The sequence below is a fragment of the Nelumbo nucifera genome, chromosome 1 (assembly GCF_055504915.1).
Source record: "Nelumbo nucifera cultivar China Antique chromosome 1, China Antique-T2T, whole genome shotgun sequence".
Classification (NCBI taxonomy): domain Eukaryota; kingdom Viridiplantae; phylum Streptophyta; class Magnoliopsida; order Proteales; family Nelumbonaceae; genus Nelumbo; species Nelumbo nucifera.
In genome coordinates, this window is record NC_142649.1 from 162,267,069 (window position 1) to 162,292,967 (window position 25,899).

The 25,899-nt window shown below is 38.0% G+C and overlaps 2 protein-coding genes and 1 pseudogene across 3 annotated transcripts in view; 1 reads left to right on the forward strand and 2 right to left on the reverse strand.

The window, feature by feature from the left end:
- The window catches only part of LOC104610076 (TNF receptor-associated factor homolog 1a-like), a 31,586-nt gene extending 9,808 nt beyond the window's left edge, over positions 1-21,778 (forward strand). Inside the window, exons 7-13 of one of the 2 annotated variants that reach the window (XM_010276554.2) lie at positions 1,677-1,835; positions 2,144-2,492; positions 5,889-6,001; positions 15,606-15,756; positions 18,475-18,950; positions 19,041-19,251; positions 20,210-21,778. In XM_010276554.2, the coding sequence (XP_010274856.1) occupies positions 1,677-1,835; positions 2,144-2,492; positions 5,889-6,001; positions 15,606-15,756; positions 18,475-18,950; positions 19,041-19,251; positions 20,210-21,616 (2,866 nt within the window). In that variant the 3' untranslated portion in view covers positions 21,617-21,778. The remainder of the gene's footprint in view (positions 1-1,676; positions 1,836-2,143; positions 2,493-5,888; positions 6,002-15,605; positions 15,757-18,474; positions 18,951-19,040; positions 19,252-20,209) is intronic. The other variant, XM_010276555.2, reaches the window with a different exon arrangement.
- Positions 21,779-22,618: 840 nt separating this feature from the next.
- LOC148804079 (nicotinate N-methyltransferase 1 pseudogene) lies at positions 22,619-23,020 on the reverse strand (annotated as a pseudogene).
- A 2,093-nt stretch (positions 23,021-25,113) lies between these two features.
- The window catches only part of LOC104610077 (myosin-9-like), a 49,773-nt gene continuing 48,987 nt past the window's right edge, over positions 25,114-25,899 (reverse strand). The window contains exons 37-38 of the mRNA XM_010276556.3: positions 25,685-25,767; positions 25,114-25,592 (exon numbers count right to left, since the gene is read on the reverse strand). Coding sequence (XP_010274858.1) covers positions 25,469-25,592; positions 25,685-25,767 — 207 coding nt within the window. The 3' untranslated portion in view covers positions 25,114-25,468. The remainder of the gene's footprint in view (positions 25,593-25,684; positions 25,768-25,899) is intronic.

The window sequence follows — 25,899 nt, forward strand, 5'->3', positions numbered from 1 at the left end:
CATTTTGTGGTACTTGTGCCCTTGAATTTTAACCAGAAAACCAACAAAAATTTTGACTCGTTAGGTTTATAGTGTTAGGGTGGATATTCTTAATGAGTCTAACCTTTGCATTGCTCATTTGCTGCTGGTTACATATAATCTGATATCTAAGTCTGTGTTGTTTTTGTTATGGTTTGTGATCTTAGACATGATCAGAATAGATCATGGAAGCCATCTCATAATTTTATAGGTTATTGTTTCTGTGGGCAAATGTTAAGAAGGCTTTCTTGTACTCATTTTGTGGATGATAGTTTATTGGGTAATAACTTTGTTGGTTCTTGATTTAGTGGGGAGAGGAACACCAGCTATCATTTTGGACTCTGAATTAGTTTGTCATGCGGAAGATAATTGTGTCATTTAAGGAGCTTCCCTAAACAACTTGATTATCAAATCTGCATGGAAACAGCTAGTTAAAGAATTTTGCATTGTCCCTTCGGTGATTGGAGAGCATATGGAGTTAATGATTGTTTTTTATCAATAAATGGAGTTTAAAGAATTGGCAGGGCTTGTTGGATCCTTGGCCACTTCATTTATGTTATAAGGGGTATCTAGCCTCTCTTTTGGTCCAAATTAAGCAGGTTCCTAAGTGTTTTGAAAGGTGCATAGGATCACTGGTAAGACTTAGTTTATAGGGTGCACCTTACATGAAATCTGGGTTGTTGTTATGCTTTGAGTTAACCTACAGCACCAGTAAGAAAAAATGATCTTTTACAAGTTGAAGGGGCTAGAAAAGCCAGGGCAGGCCAAAAAGGACGGGTTGATATAGTGGGAAATAATTTAAGGGTTCACAATTTAACAATGGATATGGTACTGAACTGGATGTAATGGTGGTACCGGATTTGTGTAGCCGATTCATATAGTTGGGACATGACTTAGATGATGATGATGATGCAACATTGAGGTGAATTCTATGTTATAGGTTCTAGCTATGATGAATAAACTTCTACATAGTTTATTAACTTTATTCTATATTTGACCTGAACCTACAATGATAATAACTGTGTTAATAATATGGCATTCTTTAACCATTTCAGCTAAGCTAACATGAGTTTGTTTTCTTTCAGAATTATGGTTTGCATGTTACATGTTAAGTTTTCTTTTTTTCTTTTCATAAATACACCTTGTCTTGCACCTCCAGCCTCAGTCTCTAGATCCTTCACTTTTCACTTTTAAAAATTGGGTCTCTTGAGAGATGAACTGCTTTGTGGATGGGCCTGCTAATTCAGGTGTGTGAAGGGCTTGCTAACTCATTGCAACAAGGGCTCCGTTGTTTCTTGCCTCATACATTTTTTGGTTCTTATTGTTAAAACAGTGCCTTTTCTGTAGTGCTTATTATTTGTACTAAATGTGTGTGTATATATACTTGTTGATACCTATCAAGTGAAAAAAAAACTCAATGAACTGTGCTGGGCTGTCATTTACATACATTTTGTGCATCAAATGGACACACCTTTTAAATGTATCAATACAATAAAATCTTGTTAAAGTGTAAAGATTTGTTAGCTCGTAAAATTCATGAATGTTTTGTTAAAACCAATCTGTTTTATGTATCTTTCTGCTTCATTTGTGGAGTTAAAATTAATAATTTTGATAACCAATTTTGTTTATGTTTATTTATGCATTTTTCTTTATTGAAGGGAGAAAGCACACCGTCCTTTTCGTTGCCTTGATTGTCTTTATAGGAGAGAACTGGTTCGTGTATATCTAACAAATGTAGAACAAATTTGTCGGCGCTTTGTTGAAGAGAGGAGAGGTAAGCTTGCGAAGCTGATTGAGGACAAAGTGAAGTGGTCAAGGTAGAATATGTTTCCCTTTGATCTCTTATTAAGTTCTAAAGAACACTGTCTTATAGCCATTAACAGAAAGATGTCAGATCCCTTGGGAATGGTATCTACTTGCTGTTGATTTCAGCACACACACAAAAAAAAAAAGAAAAAAACATCCAAGACTCTGCTACATAGAGCTGCTTGTTGCAATATACACTATTTAATAGAACTTTCTCTGTGTTATGTTTGGTTACCAGTAGTGTTCTTATGCAACTCAATTGTATTTATTTGGGTCAATATTTTTCTTTAACAAAGAATTACTGCTTGGATTTTTGCAGCTTCTGTGCTTTTTGGTTAGGAGTTGATCAAAATGCTAGGCATCGCATGTCGCGGGAGAAAACTGATGTGATCTTGAAAGTTGTTGTAAAGCAGTTTTTTATAGAGAAGGAAGTCACATCTACATTGGTAATGGATTCACTCTATAGTGGTTTGAAGGCTCTTGAATACCAGAGTAAGAACAAAAAAGGGAGAGCAAATCTATTGGATACCGAGGAACCACCAGCTCCTATTGTTTGTGTTGAGAAAGATATGTTTGTATTAGCGGATGATGTGTTGCTGCTACTAGAGAGGGCTGCCATGGAGCCTCTGCCTCCAAAGGATGAGAAGGGTCCTCAGAACCGTACAAAAGTAAGCTGTATAATTATGTACTAGGGATCTTGCAGATACTTCTTATATGACTCGTTTGATGTGGTATTCTAGTATTTTTTTTTTTGGTTCCACTTTATTGTTTCTGAAGCTGGTTATCTATGCAATGGTTGAACCTTCTGCATCCTTACCTTCTCCTCTGCCTCTTAGTTTGCAAGTTTGTATCATAAATAACTTTAAATTGGATACTCTGTGAGGTTTAACTCTATAAGTTTGCTGTTTTAAAAATGTGGCATGTGGGCATTGAAATTTATGTTGTATGCTTCCTCATTGATAGTGGTGCAACTGCAAGGTTTTTAACCAGCTGGTTGGTAAGGTCTCCTGCTGGTCGTAGCAGAGACTTGGGACTGAATCCCGATAAAAAAAAGATAGTGGTGCAAGGTTCCATACATGCATACATATACACATTCACTGAATGCATTAACACACACACAGATCAGGCTTTAACCTCACTCTTGGACCTTATGCTCAAAACTTAGGGTTGACCTTAAAACCTGTTGCAGCTTGCACGAGTTGCACTCCTACCCATTGATATTGGAACTATGAAGATTACCTTACAATCTCTTAAGAAAAGTGATTCTTTGTAAATTTGATAGATCAATTCCACTTGTACTTTGATGGCAGTAGTAGAGGGAACCCTGGACAGTCGGATTGGAGGTGTTTTCAGGGATGAGAATGGGGTCATTTCTGCATTATACTCGGGTCCAATTGGAGTGAGGGACTCCCTTAGAGCTGAGATTTATGCAGTTATGGAAGGGATACAGAAAGCTAAGGAGATGAATATCAGAAAAATCATAATTGAAGGGGATTCGGTGGTGGTAATAGGGTGGCTGAATAAAGATAACAGTAGCCTATGGAATTACAGTAATGAGAGGAAAAGGTTTAAGTGGCTGGTGAGGGAGATGGAAGTGAAGATGAAGTGGGTTCAAAGATCGGCTAATTCCTTGGCTGATGGATTAGCTAAACAAGGGGTAGAAAGGGACTCAATGTTTGGGGCCAATTTGTAAACTACTGTTTCCATTTCCTCTTCTTTTCTTAAGTTCTCTAGCTGTATGTGGAAGACAAGAGTGCTTGTCTTTTTCTTTGTAATCATCTTTATCCTGAATTAATGAAATTGCTAATGAATGCGTTATTGATCAAAAAAAAAAATTCACTTGTACTTTGTACTAAGTGAGATCTCTGATGTAGTCTATTTTACAAATTTTGAGTAGCCACTTTTGGTAAATTATTAAAAGTAGTTACTTTTTGTGAGTACAAAACTATCAACACATATAATGTTTAGTTACAGTCTTACAGCAATGCAATAACCATTCTTTTGCATTGTACATCATTAGGAAAAGTGAAAATATGGTCCGTATAAGTGAACAGTAGTTATTTAATTAGGAGAAAATGTCCAGTGTATGGTTACTAATTTGTTTTGAAGAATCAGAATAAAAGATTTCATTAAAATAAGAAGAGTCATACAACCCGGAGGTGTTAAGATAGCACCCAGCCGCATCCTAGCACACATTTCGATTTCTCACACCAGAAAAATCAAGGAATACAGAGCTGATCAATGTTAGTAGATGTTAGTAGGACATAGGAGCTATAACATACATTTCCGATGTTAAATGGCACTTCTAAACAAGGATTGCAAATGTCTTTTTTTTGATAAGTAAAAATTCATTAATATTTCATTATATCAGTAAAGATAAGCAACTGCTACAAGCTTCCCCGATGGAGGCACGAGATGCAGCCTCACTCATAAAGAAAATACAGCACAAGAATTACAATTGAGCCCAAAACAATTGATCCCTAGTTACCCCTTGCTTAGCTAATGAATCGGCCATGGCATTAGCCTCCCTCCCCATCCATTGATTAATCAAGCTCATCTGCTGTGTTAATCATTTGAATTTCTTCATTTCGTCTCGATAGCACCATTATCACTGAATCTGGGTCTTTTAGCCAGCCCACCACCACCTTGGAATCCCCTTCAATCACCGGTTTTTCCAAATTCATTTCTTTTGCAATCTGAACACCTTGTAAGACTGCAAACAGTTCAGCCCTTGTAGAGTCTCCATTCCCCACCGGTCCTGAAAAAAGTGATACCAGATTCCCTTCCCTATCTCTTATGACTCCTCCAATTCTATAAAAGGACCTGGATTGCCTTTGCTACTTCCATCAAAATTAAATTTCAAAAAACCTTCACTAGGAGGTGCCCATATCAACCTTGTTTTAGCCTTCTGTATTGAACTAGAAGCCACTGATGATCAGTTCCTCCAAATACTATCAAAGGAGAATTGTCTAAAGAGATCCAAAGTTAGTAGCCAATGTATAACTCTAGTCAATACATAGTCCATAATTTCTTGTTTGCTTCTCTGCTTCTTTTGGAAGATCGTAGCGTTTATTTCCTCCCATAAGGTCCAAATCACTGCTACTCTTGTGCATCTCCACATTATTCTTCCCTTCTCTTTGGCCACACAAAGGTAGATGGATCAAATAGCATCTTAACCTCCACTGGCATGTTCCACCTACACCCAAACAAAGAGAAAAACCAGTCCCAAATATCTGCAACAAAGGGACAAGAGATTAGTAAGTGGTAATAAGATTCGCCATCCGATTTACATAGAGTGCACCAGCTCGTGGAAATACACAAAAGGCCTCTTCTTTTGTAGGTAGTCCAGAATGTTAACTTTTCCATAAGCCTTAATTTTTGGAGGAATTGGTTGACATCAAACTTCCTTAGTAAGTGGAAAATTCTCCCATGAATATTGTTCACCACCTCATGCCACAAGCTATCACTCTCTAAAGGCCATCTCCATAACCACTTCCCTAATAGAGCCATGTTCTTCTTTCTCACATTCTCAATTCCAAAACCACCCTCTTTCTTGCTTTTACACACAAAGAAAACCGTTCATGATTTTTTCTATTTTTTTTCGCTTCCCTTGGTGGAATCCTAATCACAGAGAGGAAGTAGATTGGTCGGTTAGCCAATATTGATCTTATTAGGGTGATCCTACCTCCCAGTGAAATATAGTTCCTCTTCCAAGCCACCAATCTCTTTCTACATCTTTCTACAATTGGGTTCCAGAATCTACTTTCCTTAAGGTTGGAGCCTAAAGGAAGACCTAAATATGTCAATGGCCAAGGATGATAGGACACTCTAAGCAACCCGCTACAAAATTTAAGTCATTGTCCTCCAAGTTAGAAGATTGCAAATGTCTTTACAATTACTTCTATTGGTATTCTTGATTTGATCTTCGTCACAGTCCTAGTCTGTAGATATGTTTGTTACTTCCCCTGCCATGAATACAGGGTTCTGTGTCCATTGGGTGGAGTGGCAGGAAGCTGCAATATTTCCTTTTTAAGGAATTTTCAGTTAATGGCTTTGATATGCAGGAAGGGAATTCTGGAGAAGACTCCAACAAGGATACAACTGAGCGCGATGAGAGACGGCTTACTGAACTTGGTCGTAGGACTGTGGAAATTTTTGTCCTGGCACATATTTATAGGTAATCTACCTTCTGTTTTTTTTGACCTATTAATGCTGTACTTTTAAAAGCAGAGATGTTATTGGCATAATACTGTTATTATGTAATTCTTTTACTTCTTTGGAGCTATAAGTTCATCTCATACATGAATTTTTTGATCTGTAAAGCTATAATGAAATTTTAAAACTGGGATGTTTGATATTATCCTTATCCATAATGGCCATATTCAAACAGAATGGCAAATATTTGGAATGGTAGGCTAAGCTATGAAAATCTTCCCATCTAAAAGGGAAGTTTTCAGTGAATGGTACACTTATCTGTGAGTCCACTCCCTTTTTCTTGAGAAAGGTAATGGAAATATATTATTCAAAATAAAAATATAGCAAAAGGAATTCTTTTCTATGTACACCAAGATGCTATGCATGGTTTAACTACAAAAAAAATAGTATTAGCTGAGAACAAAAGGGATTCAAACTCACAAAATGAAGCATAAATTGCTTCCCTGTAACTCTTGTGAATACACAGCCAAGGGGAGGTCATTCCAATCATCGTTGATACCTCTGGACTTATTAATTGATCAGCCTCTGCCCATGAATATTATACTTTTTATATCCTGCCTTATGGCCCACCTTATTGCCAAGGGAAAATGCCTCCATGAGACCAATCTCTTTCAAATTAGAGATTTCAATTTTAAGCATGTAAAATGAAAGAATTTGGGGAATGTTAAAGAGGCTGTTGGATGTACTTGAGGAAAACAACATACAGAAGGAGATGGCAGATGGGATAAGTAAGGAAATGATAATAAGGGTGTAGGAGGGTGTGAGGGAACAAGTTAGGAAGGAGGTACCAACAAGTTAAGTGAAAGGGAGGTGAATAATGAGGATTCTGTGGCAGCCTTTGTGGGGAAACTTGGGTGTAACTTGAAAGACCTGAATGATCTCAAAATTTTCTTTCAAAAGGAGGAAGTTAAGGTGAGGAGGAGGAAACTGAGTGAGGCTAAAAGACTGATGAGGGATATTGGAGGAGACACAAATCTTGGTGTCAAAGGGGAAAGAAGGAAAGGGATTAAGTAATGGCTAACTGGTGTTAGGGGCAAACAAAGAACAAAATGAGAGTGATCAGTTGGAATGTAGAGGGTTGGGAAGTTCTAGAAAGAGAGCAGTAATTAAATAGGCAATTAAAAAGTTAATTCCAGATGTAGTTATGCTGCAAGAGTCTAAGAGAGCAGATTTTGATGTTAGGTGGGGTAGGAGCATTTGGAGAACCAGAGGGGGTCAGTTGGGCTACTGCACCTTCTTGGGGGTCTGCAGGGGGTATAGTGACATTATGGAAGAATGAGGTACTAATAGGATTGGAGGAGTTGATAGGCCAATTTTCAGTGTCTTTGAAGTTTAGGCAAGTGGAGGATGGATTTGAGTGGGTATTAATAAATGTTTATGGGCCTAATGATTATAGAGAGAGGAGGAAACTATGGGAAGAATTGGGGATATCAGGAGATTGTGGGAAGGACCTTGGTGTCTAGGAGGTGATTTTAATGTAATCAGGTTCTCGAAAGAAACAATACTCCTAGACAGAGGATGACTACAAGCATGAGGAAATTTAATCAATTTGTGGATGTTTTTGAACTCAAAGAGATTCCTCTGTCGCGTAGTAACTATACATGGTCCAACCTACAAGTGAATCCCATCTGTTCTAAGCTGGATAGATTTCTTTTTTTCAACTGATTGGAAAGATCATTGGGGGAGTTTGACCTCTAGAGCACTTCCAAGTGTAACTCCGGACCATTGGCCTATTGTGATTGGTGAGGAAGAATTGGGAAATACAGGGCCTATCTCGTTTAGATTTGAAAATATGTGGCTACACCACCCGGGTTTTATTAATAAAGTCAAGGAATGGTGGCTAGAGAGTGATCCTATAGTAGAATGGAATGGGATGAGGCTCCATAGAAGCTACTATTTTTGAAAGATAAATTTAAGGATTAGATTCTTTTAGAATTTGGGAGGTTGGAAGTAAGGAAGCAATCTGTGATTGCATAACTGGAAGATCTGGATGTGAAGGAGGGGAGGGGTTGTCTTACACAAGAGGACAAGGGAGTAAGGGACAAAGGTAGAGATTGCGAAAACAATTGGAGGATGACTTGTTCAAGGAGGAAATTAGCTGGAAACAAAAATCAAGGTGTAAATGGTTGAAAGAGGGGGATAGGAATACTAAATTCTTTCATGCTGTAGCAAGTGGGAGAAGAAGAAAAAATTTTGTTTCAAGTTTGGAAGTGGAGGGGATAACTTTATCTAATTAGGGTGAGATTGCTGGGACTTTGCAAATCATTTCAAATCTATCTTTAGAAGACCTTTAAGTAATAGGGTGTGGATTGGGGGGATGGAATGGCCAAATCTATGTCTAAAAGATAGGGAGTGGTTGGAGAGAAAATTTGATGTCGAGGAAGTAAAGGAGGCGGTATTTTCTATGGATAGGTCAAAGGCACCAGGCCCAGATGGTTTTACGATGGCATTTTATCAAGATTGTTGGGAGATATTGAAATAGGATTTAATGTTGGTTTTTGTTGAGTTCCATAGAAGAGGAGTGATTAACCTGAGGTTGAATTCAACCTTCATTGCTTTGGTTCCCAAGAAGAGAGAAGCAACCCCCCAAGTAGGGATGTCAACGGGTTGGATTTGGCATGGGTTTTCCTCAACCCTCCAACACCCCAACCCGAACTCGACCCTATAGGGTTTAACTCGACTTCACTCATATAATTTGAAATGTATTTTTAACACATTTTGAAGACCTAAAATACATTAATTTACATAAGGAAATTGTTTTATAGATTCGAAGGTGTTATTTTTTTCATTTAAAAAAGAAGAAAATCAAAATCAACATATAAATACTTGGTATATATGCGGGTATCATGACCTAGCGGGGTGGGTTAGTCAAAACCTGAACCCGACTTGGGTCAAAGAATAAAATGCCTAACCCGACCTAAACCAAATATAGTTGACCCTAACCCGACCCTATAGGTTTTGGTCAAGCCGGGTTTACCATTTTACCCGACCCATTGACATCCCTAAACCCAAGGGACTATAGACCAATCAGTCTAGTAAATAGTCTGTATAAGATTATTGCGAAGGTGTTGTCCCTTAGGATTAGACAGGTGCTCTATACCATTGTAGCAAATAACCAAGGAGCTTTTGTGAGGGGAAGGCAGATAATTATTGATCAAATACTTATATCAAATCAGAGTGTGGAGAATTTCAAGAAATCAAGGAAAAAGGGTGTAGTTTGCAAGTTTGATTTGGAAAAAAGCTTATTATTTAGTAGATTGGTTCTTTTTGCTGGAGGTGATTATCAACTTTGGGTTTCGAGAAGGATGGTGCAGGTGGGTGTTGGGGTGTATTAGGACTTGCCACTACTCTATTTTGGTAAATGGAACGGTGGTGGGCTTTTTTCTGGCATTGAGAGGAATAAGACAAGGAGACCCCCTTTCTCATTTCTTGTTCACCTTGGTTGCTGAAGTCTGAGGGAGACTGATCTCTAGAGTAGATTCCAGGAGTCTAATCAAAGGGTGGAGAGTTGGTAGGGAGAACACACCACTCACACATTTGCAGTTTGCAAATGATACGATTCTCTTCTGCGAGGGAGGGGACTTGAATTGGATTAGGAATTTGAAACTCTCAATACAACTTTTTGAGCAAATGTCAAATCTGAAAGTGAACTTTGAAAAGTTGTGTTGGTGTAAATGTGGGGAAAGTGATATCCTTGCATGTGCAAACATTTTGGAATGTGTAGTGTCAACTTGACCTTTGAATTATCTTGGTCTTCCTCTAGGAGATAATCTTCAAAAAGGAAGTTTTTGGATTCCAGTTGTGGAGAGGTTTGAAAAGAGACTTGCATCTTGGAAGAAAAATTATCTATCTCTTGGAGGAAGAATCACCCTAATTAGGTCTACATTAGCTAACCTGCCCGTTTATTACCTATTGGTCTTTAAGGTGCCTGCAGAGGTGGCTAGCAAGTTGGAAAAGCTAATGAGAGATTTCCTTTGGGAGCCAGGGGAGGAGAAAAATGACCACATGGTTATAGGTGGGAGGTGGTGTGTAGGAGCAAGCAGGATGGAGGTATAGGCATTGGGAATGTAAGGAAGAGAAACTTGACTCTACTAGGGAAATGGTTGTGGAGATTTTCATTGGAAAAGGAAAAATTGTGGGCCAAGATAATAAGTAGTATTCATGGGCTTGTGGAGAATGGACGGGACTCTGGGATTCTGGCTAGGACTACAAGAGCATCACCTTGGAAATCAATCCAAACTATTCTGCCTTTATTTTCTCCTTTGATCAAGTATGACTTGCACTCGGGTAATCTCATTAAGTTTTGGGAACGTGTTTGGGTTGGGGATTCTCCTTTGAAAGACCAATTTTCGGCCCTCTTTGCTATCTCTACCTTCAAAAATGAACCAGTTGCCACTTTCCTTGTGCCCTTGAACTAAACTTCTAGGTTTGGATGGAACTTGGGTTTGAGAAGAGCTCTCAGGGACACGTAATTGGATAGTACCTTTACTCTCATGTCCATTCCTGATGGGGTTTTCTTGGAGCCTACAAATACAAATAGTAGGATCTGGACTTTGTCTCCTTCAGGCTCCTTTACTTGTGCCTCCTCCTTTAAAGCCCTAATACAACCGACATTTCCTATTTGTCTTGTTATTCCCCTCCAAAGAAGTGTGGTGTCAACCTATACCTTCGAAGGTTGGGGGTTTCTGTTGGGAAGCTTTCTTGGAAAGAGTCAACACAGGTGATTTGATTCAAAGAAAAAGACCCAATAGTTGTTTATCTCCTCACTGGTGTGTTCTTTGCAAAGTTGCTGGTGAGTCTGGTTACCACTTATCAATATCCTGTGATTTGGCAAAAAATATTTGGGAATGGTTTGCTTCTTTGTTTGGGTGCAGGTGGCTTTCCCCAGTGAATGTGCAAAAGCTTGCTTAATTCCTCTTCTTTCAACTGCCAAACAAAAAGGGCAAGGATCATGTGGAGATGTGTGAGAGCTGCTGTTTGCTGGACTGTATGGGAAGAAAGAAACTCGAGGATTTTTTCAGAAAAGGAGAGAAGGTTGGAAACTATGCTAGAAGTGATCCATATAAGGGTAATACATTGGTTGGAAACAATGGACTTGTTCACAAATTATTCTACAGATGATATGTTAAGAAAATGGAAAGAAATTGCAAGTTCAGCCTCAGTTAAGAAGACCTTGAATCCCACCTGGAACCCTCCACCTCTTGGTTTTATCAACCTAAATTTTGATGGCAGCAGCATAGGGAATCCAGGGCCTTCGGGTATTGGGGGGGGGTGCTATGAGATGAGAAAGGGAATGTAATAGCTATGTTCTCTGGCCCAATTGTAGTGGGAGACTCTTTAAGGGCTGAGGTGTTAGCAGCTTTGGAAGGTGTACAAAGGGCTAAAGACCTGAATGCCAAGAAACTGATTATAGAAGGAAATTCTGAGGTTGTACTTGGGTAAAGAGAAAATTCAAATGGCTGATCAAGAACATGGAAGTTCAGTGTACTTGGGTAAAGAGAGTTGCAAACTCCTTTGCTGATGGATTAGCTAGGCAAGGGGTGAATTGGGATTCTGGTTTCTGGGCTCAGTTGTAAATGTTCTTTTCCTTTTGGGTGCCTGCCCACTTTCTTGGGGAGTTAAGATACTTTAGCTCCTCTACTTTGTAAGCTTATTCCTATTTATTGAAATCTGTTGTTATTGATAAAAAAAAGGTCCTTAATGGAGGTTGGAAATCACTGGAGCAGAACAAAAATGTTTAGATTCAGTGATTAAGAACAAAAATAAATTAAAGGAACTAATTCCCTGACAAGAAACATAGTACATTATTTTTAGATTTTGAAGCACTACTTTTCCTTGACTGATAAAAAAAGTATTGTGTTTCCTTTTGCAAACCATGGTCTAGGTCATAAAGATGTTGATGTTTTGTTCTCATTGTTTTTTTCCCTTTTTGAGCAAAGGCAAGTAAATATGCTACTATTCTCATTACTCATCTGCTGCATAATTTAACCTATTTATCTTTACGAATTTCAATCAGATTGGAAGGATAGTTTTGTAGGGCTGCTAATGTTGTATTGACCATAGTATAAGGCATTTAAAAATCATCTTGTATATGGGATAAGTGTCATGAAGATGGGGATGTTGAGATGGATGGGTGGCAAGATAGGAAAGCATAGAATTAAAAACAAGTATACTTTTGAGAATCTTGGAATAACTCAAATAAGTGAAAAATGAAAAAAAAAAGTAAATTGAGATGGTTTGGAGATGTACACAAGAACACTTGTTACCCGAGTAAAAAGAAGTCATCTGATACAATTTTTTTAGATAAATAGAAATGAAAATTCATTAAATGTGAAGAAGGTACAATGTAGCAGGTGACAAGGCATCACCTACAACTCAGCTAACAGGAAATGAAATGCAAAGAAGAACAAATGAACAGACAGAAACATATATTCTTGCATCATTTAACAAAGACAAAAAATCCAGAAATCAGAACCAAAATCTTTTCTTTGAGTCTCTGAATTCTGGTAGAATCAACATCCGTTCCACCAGTCTTGATCAAATAACAGCACAAAGCCGCTTCTTTCTTGCCTGTTTGGAAAGGATCTTCTATTTCTCCCTTTCCACTCCTCCCAGCAGATTGCGAATGGAACTCAATTCCATGTAGTTTCAGCTTTCTTCCTCCCATTGATTCCTGGACACTTTTCAAAGATATCCTTGGGCAGCTGAGGATCCCATACACTCATGTTGAAGTGGCAAAAGTAGAATAAACCATATGCAGCTCACATAAACACAGCTGATCATCAAATGCATCACATCTTCTGAATCCATTTCGCAGAGGGACACACCTGTTAGCCAAGAAGAAACCTCTTTTCTTCAAATGAGATCTTGAGTAGGGATTCTGTTCATTGCCAGCAGAAGCTTGGGTTTCTCCACACACCTCCAGTGTGATGACTTTCCACTTGATTCCTGACCAGGGCTTTGTAGAAAGATTAACGGGAAATCTGCCGTTCTTTCTCTCTTTCCACCATCTCTCATACATGTTTATGGTGCTGGAAGAGTTTAGTGAAGATACAGATTGATCTGGGTTGAGATATTGACAAAGGATTTTAGGATTCACAATTATTTGCAGATATTGCTTCTGATAAGCAATGGTGAAACATGATTTGTGTAGCCAACCAACCGATCCAATTGGCCGGTCCAGGCATTCAAAGCTTTATGTTTTTCTCTGGAAGCCTGAATTTTTTTGAGCTTTTGGGCGTTGGAAGATCTCTTTTAGAAAGCCCAACCAATAACAGTATTAGTAATTTCTTCCCTTCGATTATCTCTTTTGATTTCTGTTCTTTAATTGGTTTTCTTGATAAAAAATCTTCTGTTCCTTTGGACATGCTACTGTCCTTTAACAGGATCTCCTACACTGTTTTGTATAGTATAAAGCAAAATGCTCCTTGGTGGCAAATTTTCTATAGGAAGTTGAATGAGACGGGGCAGGGATATTTGTCTTTATCCTGTTGTTAATGTAAAGTTGAATCAAAAGGAGCAACCAACAATGGATCAATTACTCCATCTGGGATTTATCTTTTGTTGGTTTGAATCTGTCTCTGGGCTTTATATCAATATGGCCAAGAGTGAAATCATGTTGGTGGGAGATTCAGCAAAGGTTGATCTTCTAACAGATATTTGGGCTGTAACATTGGTAAGATGCACACAACATATCTTAGCTTGCCATTCTAGAGAGAATTGATTGCAGATTATCATCTTGGAAATCCAAATACCTTTCCAAGGGATCTAAGCTATACTGTGCAGGAGTGTTTTATCTGCCCTTTCAGTTTATTTTCTATCTATCCTTCACATACCTGGTAATGTTGCCAGAAAACTGGAATACAAAATGAGGGATTTCCTATGAGCTGGTTGGAAGGAGGAGTTAAGTTTCATGTGGTGAACTAGAAATCAGTCTGTAAACCAAAAAGAAGGGGTGGCTTGGGAATCAGATGTTTTAAAAACTTTAAATGCAGGTCTCTTGGCAAAATGGTTATGAAGATTCAACTCAGAGCTGAACAGCCTGTGGAGGCAGGTTATCATTGCAAATATGACACTGGATACATGCAAGGTTTAAAACATCGGTTTTGGTGGAAATGTCAGTCGTCCAAAATCCAAATATAAGAAAATGTTGGAAATATCGTATTGAAATATTGTAAAAATTATAGACACGGTGGACACATTTTAAAATGTGCAAAATATAGAATGATATTTACTGAAAAAAATATAGAATGATATTTTATGAAATGTTAAAAGAAGCATAGGCACACTTTTTAAATTATTATCTTGTTCCAAATTACTGAACAAAGCTAAGAAACTAAGGTTATAGACAAAAAATACATTTTGAAGTTGCCCTATAAACCTTAAGATTTAGAGCTTCATGATAGAATGAATGAATGCAAAATTTAAACTCATGGAAAATGTAAATGGGTGTAATAGATCAACCAAGTAATCTATTACACAAACAGAAGCTAATATTTAACTTCATGTTTGAAATGAATATTGATCTAGCTTGAAGTGGTTATCATGCAAGCTAGGTGGTCTATAACGTTATTACAACACATATGTACAATATTGTCGCCAACTTATGTTATAATACTATCTCTTGTACTCCACAAAGTGCTGGTAGTGTTTACTGGGGAATATATCGATTCTAATAAAATTTCATGTCGCTACCCATGGAAGTGGAAATGGGAATATGTTGTGCAGATAATCTCTTGTACTCCACATAGTGTTGATAGTGTTCATTGGGGAACATGTCGATTCCAGTAAAATTTCGTGTTGCTACCCATGGAAATGGAAATATGTTGTGGAAATGTTAGGGAAATTAGGGACATTTTAAACCATGGATACATGGGATGGGACCTCTTTACCTTGTAGCTTTGCTCGATGGAAAAGTATTGTGAAGGTGTCAGATTGTTCTTAAAAGTTATCAAAACGTTGGTAAAGGTGACAGAACTAAATTCTGGATAGACATGTGGTGTGATTACACCTCTGAAAGACTCTTCCCCAGATCTCTATTCAGCTGCTCAAAACCAAAACAGGGAAGATTTGAAAGTTGGGAATTGGCTGTACTTATCGAAGCACTTCTTACTATCTCTACATCTTTAATTTTTCATTGATAATTTATGACCAGTTGAAAGAAAGAAATTCCCTGGCCAAAATCATGATTTCCCTTCTATACTACTATTTTTTTTTTTGGTTTGCTTTGCAGAAGTATGCACCAACTTTAAAACCAACCCTTAAGTCTCCAGATTAATAGCCTTTTTAATATGTTTAAACCCTCTTCTGTGCTTTGCATGTTATTTTCTTGTTAAAGAGGGGGCCTGGTAACCCATTCTACATTTTGGACTTTTCATTTTGAATTATATGATCCATGTATTATTTCAGTCTTATATTTGATTTATGATAAAATGGCAGCCCAGTGCATGAGGGTGCTGTCAATGCTGGATCTGGGGAGGGACAGACTGATCATAATTTAATATATTTGTACCTTATTTTCCCTGTATATTTCTTACTTTAACCAAGTTTGATGTTTCCAATTACAGTAATATAATTGAAGTTGCATACCAGGAGGCTGTTGCTTTGAAGAGGCAAGAGGAACTCATACGTGAAGAAGAGGCAGCAGGGCTGGCTGAAAGTGAGCAAAGAGCTAAACGAGGAGCATCTGAAAAGGAAAAAAGATCAAAGAAAAAACAGGTTTGATAATTTTTTATGTAGTTTTTGATCATAAAAGATACATAGGCCCTGTTTGGCGTGCCTTTCGTGCAGTCTTTCGGCTGTTTACAAGCTGGGAAGACTGTGCTGCAGTCTTTTTCCTTTTGGTTCATAACAGATCTAGCCGCCAAAAGTCGATGCGCCGAAAAGGCATGAGAAGCCCATTTTGGGAAGCTCCAAATGGAGCTTTTCGCGTCTTTCTCACTTTATTCTCGCGTGAAAAAACACGGAAAGACGCATGGTAGCCAAACTAGTTTCGGGCTGCTCAGATCTTCATGCAAAAGTTCAATGCGTCTTTTGACTGTCAGAGCTACCAGAAGATCTTCCCAAAAAGACTTGCCAAACGGCCCCATAGTTAGGTCTTCTAGTCTATTTTTGTCTTCTCTGTTACCAGACAAGGGTTAATCTGAGTGCTTGAACTAAATGTCTAGGTCTAATAGAACTATGACTGTCTTTCAAGTAGTTCATGTTTGTTCAGTCATGGGTTTTTGGAACCATTAAGTACCTTGAAATTCTTATTAAAATCTTTTGGGTTGACAGATAATCTGCCTGACTCTGGCTTTACATAGGGGCATAATTCGTTATGTCATATATATGAGCTGGGATAACCTGTGGTTTCTTAATTCCTACTGTGCCGAGGTTGGTAAATGATTGGGGCATGCATCAGTTAGTAAATATGTGGATTATTAGAAGGTTTGTATGCATGTCCATGCATAGGTCCTTGTGCTGTTTTTACCTTTCTTGCTTTTAATAAAATACTGTATCCTGGAGGGGATGCTTTGTATGGACCTTAAGGTAAAAAATGTTGGTATTATGGCTTGATTCACCACCTAATTACAAAGCTGTAGTTTTTAAGGCGAAGATATTGAATGAGTTAGGAAAAAATCTAGAGGGCACAGTCTATTCATGGATATCCATACTCAGGGTTTTAGGGATGTGCCATCCACACCTTCTCTTTCAAATCCTTCTACATGCCGTTGTGTTTTTTGTAATGATGGGATTCACATATATAGTAGCATACTTGTATACACCTACATACATGGTACTAGAGACGTTGCAAGACAATTGATAGAAAAGTTTATAGAGAAGAAGAGAAATTTTCATATGGTTTTTCATTAATCTAGAGAAAGCATATGATAGAGTTCCTACAGAGGTAATATAGTGTGTTTTGGAAAAGAAAGGAGTCCCGAATAGGTATGTTGGCCTAATTAAGGATATGTATGATGGTGCAAAAACCACTATTGGAATACCTGTGGAAAAGATAAGAATTTATAGTTGCAATGGATCTTCACCATGGTTCAACTCTTAGTTCTTATTTATTTGCTCCAGTCATGGATGAATTGACTAACCATATTCAGGAGGAGGTTTGATGGTGCCTGATGTTTGTGATGAGATAGTATTAATTGATGGAACTAACAAAGGATTAAATGCAAAATAAGGTTTGTGGACAATTGTATAAAAAACAAGAGATTTTAACATAGGTAGTATTAGCAGAATATATGCAATGTAAATTTGACAATAATAGGAGTGTAAACTAGGGTTCACTTTGGGAGATCAATAGATAACACAATGTGAATCTTCTGTTGTGTTGGTTCAATAATTAATAACAGAGGAGAGATCAAGGAGGATGTTGCCCATAGAATTGGAGCAGGATGGACAAAATTAAAGGGGCATCAGAGTCTTATGTTATAGGAGAATACCACCTAGGCTAAAAAGAAAATTCTATAAAAACAGTTATACAAGTCTAGCCATGTTGTATGGTGCAGTGTTGTGCGGTTAAGAAACAGTATGTCCAAAAAATGAGTGTAGCAGAAGTGTGAATGCTTAAATGGATGAATAGTAAAACTAGAAAGGACAAGGTTAGGAATGAAGTCATATGAAGGAACTTAGGAGTAGCTCCAATAGGTGATAAAATGAGAGAAAACTGATTGAGATGGGGCTAGAAGAGCTAGGGGCAGACTGAAAAGGATTTCGGTGGAAGTAATAAGAAATGATTTAAACACCCATAATTTAACAATGTGTGTGACACTGAACAAAATGGAATGGCAAAACAGGACTCATGTAACTGATCCTTATAGTTGGGATATAAGGCTATGATGATGATGATATATTTATTTATTTATTTAAAGTTGTAATTCCCTTAGATATCCACCTTTTCAGTTGTGGAGTAGAAGCCTAATCCCTTAAGTGATGCCCTTAAACAATTACAGTTTTTTTGTTATAGCATATTCCCATCTTTGAGTGTAGTGTCAGAAATTTGGTTTTTTCAATATGCTATCTATGCATACTTGATATTGTGTGCTTGTATTTATTTTTCAATTATTTACATCTGGTCCTGCTGATAATTTTGTTTATTTGTCGTCTATTATTTATGGTTATTTGTTTCATATCCAAATGCCCTTTCATGTTTTCTGTTTCTCCTTTCTATTATGTTGTTGTGTTTTGTGTTGAATGCTCCCCCAGTCACCTCAACAGAGAGAGGAAATATACAGTTGAAGCCCAAATGAGGAGAAAAGGCTGGGGGTGGGGGTGGGGGGTTGACAAAAGCAAGCATTTCCTGCAAAAGCATGCACAACATAAAAAAAAGATTGATATATGCACAACATGCATAAGAAGACACTGTAGCCTCTCATTATAGTTTAACTTAATGCCTTGTTGAAATTTCTTTACAGTCTAAGTTTTCCTTTTGTTCTTCCACAGTCTAAACAAAAACGAAGCAGTCGCAAAGGAAGAGATAGAGGAAAAGATGAAAAGTCTATTGTGGCAGTACAAGACAAGCACCAAAGAGATAGCACTACTAAAAGAACTGTTGAGGACTTTTCTCAGAAGCAGCCTTTTTCTGTGCTTGATAAGGCTGATTCGCTACAGGAAGTTTCTGAAGTTTCTGATATAGGTGATGACGTTGCTGAGACACTTCAACCAGATTTGGAAGAGAGGGATTCTAGTCATGTCAATTGGGATACTGACACATCAGAGGTACATCCTACTACAGAAGCCAGTAGCAGTGGAATGAATAGCCTTCCTGTACAAAATGGGCGATCTGAGAGGAAGAGCCAATCTGTAATGGATGATAGCTCTTCAACATGTTCTACAGACTCCATCCCATCAATAGTGATGAATGGGCCCTACAAAGGAAGTTCCTTGCCAAAGTATAAGAACCATACATCTCCCAACAGGTTAGAAATTGATCCTTGTGCAACTCACACTCATATTAGAAGGAACCTATTTGATTTTTCATTTTTTTTTTTTTTAATTCTAATCTGTAGGTTGAAGAACGAGCGTGGCAAGGAGACATGTGACCGGGTTAATTGGAGCCATGATATGGATAACCAACCATCTGACCAAACATCAGATGCAGGGCCTCTAAATGATGCCTCTGAAAGTAGCAGGGAAGCTGAAACTGAACCTGAGACTGTTGTTCTCTCATTGAAGGATCGGATACAGTGGCTTGAGCAGCATTTAGTTCAGAAGGTCAAAGTATTATCTTTTCCCTTCGCTTTTTATTTCAGGAATAGCAAAAGACTTACTGTTTTTGTGGCTACTGGTCTAACGAAGTAAACAATACCTAGGACAGTAAATATTGTAATTGTCCTCTGTTTTGTTTTTGGTGAAAAAGGCATTAGACCTGCAATATATGTATAAATCTATCTAAAATGACATATGTATATGGATCTATTCGACTGGCTTGCAAGCCTCACAAGATTCCATTCCCCCCATCAGGTATGGATCTGGATTTTGCCAGATCTAACCCGTTTCATGCTCTAGAAACTACGTCTCCCTCTACTACTACTACCCATGCCTAAGTTTTTTATTTCCTTAATGCATACCCTCCTTGTGCATCAAGGGTTTAAATTATTATTTTTTTGATCAGTAACAATGGAATTTTTTTTTAAAAAAGATTGAGATAATCTGAATTACAATACAAAGGAGGGAGCTAAAGAATCTTAATTCCCAACCCCAAGGTACATCCTGACCATGAAGCAATTACAATTACAATTACAAAACAGCCCAAAACATAGTATCTGTTTACCCCTTGTCTAGCTAGACCATCTGCCAATGCATTTGCACTTCTCTTTATCCATGTAAAATGTATTTCCATGTCCTTGGTGAGCCACTTGAACTTCCTCTTTTCATTGCTGTATTTCCAGAGCATAGAACTGTCCTCTGTTAGCCAATTCACCACAATTTCAGAATCACCTTCAAGGGTTTAAATTATCAAATTGTAATTTAACTAATATATAGATGGAATGTTAGTTCTTGTCCTCCAATTTTATTGTTGGTCGATGGAATCCATGTTCATAACTATTCCTTAATTCTAGAGATATAGGCATGTTTTGCACCTTTTTGGTTCTTTATGCAATTCAGTAAATCTATGACTAGACTTCTCAGTTCTCATTTAGTCTTGATGGGCTGTTGTTGATCCTCATTTTGTCAGGAAGAAGAAGTTGTTTCACTGCAACGAAAGCTCAGTGTAAAAGAGCAGGTAGATATTGAAAGACCTGCCAAACAAAACACAACAGAATTATCATCCTCTCCCTGCAGTTCCACCAGAAACCAGTCTTGCAATGTCTTGCCAAAGCCAGTTGCTGAAGGCACTGCTCCAACTGAACCAGTTCAAGCTAGGGAGATGTCTTCAAATATCTCATGGCAAATTGAGAAGGCTGTGCCGCCATTAACATCACAGCCCCAGGTTTCTACTATGTCCAAATCAAGTACTCAAAAGCCTGTATCTCCAAAGAAGCCCACACCGACGCCAATGGAAAAATCCACAGCACAAACATCAGCTATGTCAAGGCCGTCAAGTGCTCCTCTGATCCCTGGTCCCAGGCCAACTGCTCCTGTTGTTTCCATGGTTCAAACAGCACAGTTGTTATCACGGTCAGTGAGTGCAGCAGGACGGTTGGGCACTGATCACTCACAAGCGACCCAGAGCTATGTTCCTCAGTCCTACAGAAATGCCATAATGGGTAAAACTGTATCTGCAAGCCCAGCTGGTTTTGTTCCTCGCCACTCTTCAAGTTCAGCAGTAAATTCAGTACCAGTTTTCTCCCAATCTCCTCCTGCCTTTGTATCCTCGCCAATGCTTTCAGCTCAAAGCTCCACAAGGGTGGACCAGGGCTTGGTCAGGTCAGGCTTTACTTTCGGCAGCGTTACACCTGAAATACTGCAGAATCGACCACAGTGGTTGGAAGAGTGCTCACAAAGGGATGCCAACAACAAACTCCGTGATCCATCTATGCTTAATGGAATTCAAAACCTTAACTTATATGGTCCTGGCAGTAGTGGATCCAGGACATACTTTGCAGATGATTTGACAGCCAGCATGTCAGCACGTCAGGCACAAGGGGTGTCGGCAGATGAGTTTCCCCACCTTGATATCATTAACTACCTGCTTGACGAGGAGCACAATATTGGAAAGGCAGCTAAGGCGAGTACAGTCTTCCAGAGTTCCACTAATGGGCATCATCATCCCCTCTTGAATCGGCAATTAACTTTTCCTTCCGAAATGGGTTTATCAACGGATATAGGAACATCTTTCAATTGTTGCAGGTTAGATCGTCCAACAAGTTACCATGATGATGGGGTGCGGCGGATCTATGGCTCCTCCAGTGGTCATTTTGATGGACTGAGGGATGTATCCCAAGTTGGTCTGTCCGTCTATACAAATGGTCAGATTGATGGTGTGATTCAAAGTCAGTGGCCAGTGGGTGGTGCTGATCTTTCTTTGCTTAGTGTAAGGAATGCTGAGGGTGATGGGTACTCGTTTCAACTGCCAGAGTACTCAAATCTGGCTTGTGGGGTCAATGGTTATGCTGTATTCCGGCCTTCTACTGGACATTGATAGGGGCCTATGATGTGACAATGCACCTGCAAGCAATTGCTCGACATCTGTCACTATTCACAATAATGTACGAGGAAATTTGTGGGTCTCAGCTTTGGAGTGAAGTTGTAATCCTTTGATAAGAAACGCTTTGTAAAGAGTGGTTCTGCCTTCTTTGTTCCAGTTGGCCTTGATTGTATGTGTGTTATCCAATGTAGAACAGTGCTCGATCTCTAGACCCCCTAGGATTTACAGCGGGAAGGTTGAATTCTAGCAACCAATCCTGGCCCCGATGTTAGGGGCTTTGCTGGAATCTGCTTAGCCTAGTTATTTAGCAACGAAGTCATTAGTATTCATTTCTAACAGGTCTCGAAATCAAACTGTTGGTGTACCGATTTTACAAAAATAATTAATACTAAATTACTAACACAGCAGTTTTCTCAGCAATTACTATTTTTTTTTCTTTCGTGGATGAGGGCGATCGTTTTCGCCTGAAGCAAGCCGGACAAAAACCCAGAGTTGTGATGGCAATTCCAATGAATGCAGAAGGATTGGCTGTTGGAAATCTAGCCATTTACAGAGTTCCCAACTCCCAAGGCTTTAACTTTGTGGAGATCACTGTTTTCAAAACTGGGCCGGACCGGATGGTTGGATCGGAAAAACCGGCAACCAGTCACCTGATCGGTTCTGTTTTCCTCCAAAACCGCTTTTTCCCTCTAAACCGTTGATTTTGGTCAGTAAACCGTTGAACCGGCTGGTTAACCGTTTGAACTGTTTGAACGGTTTTGATCGTTCTCTAATTTTTTATTTATTTGTCAGAACGGACCGACCATTTGAATCGATAACCGGACCCTTGATCGGTTCGGTCACCAGTTCGTTTTTTAAAACCATGGCATGAATTTGCAGTCGCGAGTCACCGGTCCATTCTGTATTGCCTTTAATATCAATAAAAAGTAATATTTTTATATAATAACTAAAATAGGATAAACTTTTTGAAATAATATAAAAAAGGAGCACTGTTGTTCATCTTCTTCCTCTGCTGTTTATGCGAATGTTTCTAACATTTCGGCGCTCCACCCCTTTGAACCCATCATAGCCCTCTATTATTGCCTTCATGAACGGCACGAATACCCCAGACATAGCCTTCTGCATTAGCTTTGAGGAGCCATCAGCGATGTGCTCTGAGAAGACGTCGTAGCTGGTGAGCATTCGAAGGATGCTCTGGAGGTTGTTGAGATCGCCGGTTGGGAGGACACGTGCTAAGATCTCGGAGGTGGAGAGAGGGACGTTGGAGCTACCTTGCCGGATGGCGTTGGTGACCTTGAGGCAGACGATGGCGTTGAGGGACATCGGGACGCTGATGTTGACGAGCTCCAGTATGGCCAACCTGGAGTTGTTTTGGGTTTCCGTTTTCTCGTCCGCCATGGCCGTAGAGCTTTGCTTCTGTGTTTCCGTTTTCCGTTGTTTCGTTTGCGGGCATAGTTATCGCCGACGACTTTAACCTCTCACGAATACAGAGTGAGAGGAGGAAGACGAGCAGTGTGCCCTTGTATATATATTTTTAAATTTACCCTATTTTAGTTATTATATAAAATCATTATTTCTTTTTTATATTAAAAACAAAAAGTTGTCTTTATCTACAAAAAACCCTATATTTTAACCGTTTGAATCCATGCCTCTGCTGGAACAAACCAGCTAATGCACCAACAGAGCCACCCCTGGGCTCTATGTATGGTTGATGTCTTGGAGGACACTGAACTATATCAGAAAGCACTTTAAACAAAGAGAAAAGTGGTAATAGAAACTAGAAAGTATCATATGTATGGATGCATAAAGCATATAAATATATGAAACAAATGATTTTATAATCTATAGATATCGACATTTTGGCATCTTGCAATAACACTACTGCATCAACTAATGCTTTAACTCCCAATCTACTAAGAATTCAAGATATATTATAGGGAGAATGATGGTTCAGCCCAGGGTTAAAATTTTTAGATCCAAATTACAGTTAGGGTGGGTGCTAGCTTAGAATTAATGCCAATTCACAGGTGGGCATTGATATTTAGAGTGTGGATTTTTTTGACATTTTGAATATTTATAACTCTACCGTAGAAATCAGAAATCTGCATTGAACCCGTCCATACTTCTCCATATATTATAATGCTTTTATCATCATTTTTTTCTTTGGCTTCAGCCATTCCCTCATCTATAACCCCCTCCCCAAGCCTGGTGGCAATGGGAATGTCTCAATTACCAATTGAGCCATCATCAGTTGGTTCTTTCATCATTATCATCATCATATTTTTTATGTTTTGTCATCATCAATTTCTATATATATTAATTGATTAATTATTTATTTTATATTAAATTATTGGTAATCATAGAAATATGTAGTCAATCTAAAAAATATATATTAAATTTACATCCATGATAATGGTAGAATATTCATAATTTCAATTTTCAACTATCTAAACAACTATTAAAGTCAGATATATTTTAGTTATTTTTTAGTTTTATAAATCACCAAAAAAATAACTTTAGGTAATCAACTGTACGTGTTAGATACCTAAATCATATCTATATTCAAAACTTTAAATCCAAATATTGAATTTTAAATAAAAGCTTACATTAGATTTATTTTTATTTATGTAAATTACTAAAAGATTAGTCACATGGTCAACTTGATCTTAATATACTAGCTACCAACCTTCAACAAAGTACTAGATGTGTTAAACACTTAAAATAGTAATATGCTACTTTTTTAAATGAAATTATTTAGTAATTAAAAAAATCAGTCTTAATTTTAAAAACAGCTTGAATGCATGAAATAATGGTAGAGGCGTAGAGCAACCACAACCACAAATCCATGTATCCACGATATAACTCATGCAAATATGGAATTCATAATTTTTTTTATTAAAATAATCATTTCATAATTTTATATGTTTGAACTTGCTAAAAAAATTAAGAAATTTATTTTTTAAAATAAAATTTTAATGGATCCATGGGTAGGACAGATTATCCACGGATCCACACTATAATTCTTTGTTATAAATGGATCATGAAAAATTTTTATGATTTTTCATCGTCTCAAAATAAAAAAAAATCCATATATCCACTTAAAGATGCAAAAGACATCAAATTTTAGAGCACATACCATTATATCAATATGTTTGAAGAAACAAAACATGTAATTTTAGTAAAATATATGAATTCGAACAAAAAATCACAAGAAAACAGAACTTTTACCGAATTGCACTTAACCCACATTGAGGAAATAAATCTCAGATTTTGATTCTTTTTGTTACCATTTTTATTTTTATTTTTTATTTTTTACAGAGTGGCCGGCTGGCTGCTGTACCCACATTCTCACACTTGTTGGCCCGAGATTCTACCATTTTACCAATGGCCCATAAAATCGGAATTAGTCATGTATTCAATTCAGGTGAAGCGAAAACGTTAATATGATTTGTTTTTGAAGCTACGAGAATCCAATTGGATGGACAAAATGAACATTACCTGGGACTAACATCTATAGTAAATTAATGTACCATTGGAGAGAAAAATTTCAAAATTTTTACTCCTTACAAACAAAAGATTGAAAAATTTTACAATAGAATGGAGCAAAAATGGATGTGTCAATGGATAGAGTCCACTGACATTTCCCCTCTGAAGCATTGAATTATACATGGCAAGGAGAAGTCAAAGAAACAGCCTTAGTCCAAAGAAGAAAAGCAATCTGCTGACAGCATGAGGTTATCCAAACATCAAAAGGATTCCAATCTGATCAATGAATGAGATAAACGGAAGAAGGCGAAGCTGGAAGAGAACCCATACATATGGCGCTCTGCAGAGACCAGGGAGTGATTACTCAGAACGTGGTAATAAAAATACAAATCCTGAATTCTCACGAATTAGTGGTGGTGGTTCTATGTCAGAGATGTCAATCTGTTCCATTGACTTTGATATGTCATCAACTGAAAATGGTATGCTGCAATATGAATAACATAAGAGGGATCAGCATTAGCCACATCACCAGATTCCCACAAAAAACACAATGAATTTATAGGTCCTATATCTTACCTCGAATCATCATCCAACAAGAAAGAGTTGCTGACAGCATTGTTGGAATCTTCAGTCATCAACACCCTCATGTTGGATATAACCTAATGACACATCCCATAGGAGAAAACAACCAAAGTCAGGCTTTATGTGAGCTATTGCTACTAGGGACTTACAACTTATCATCACCCAGTATGAAAAAGACAATGATCAAAACCTAGTTTACGTTACTTGCA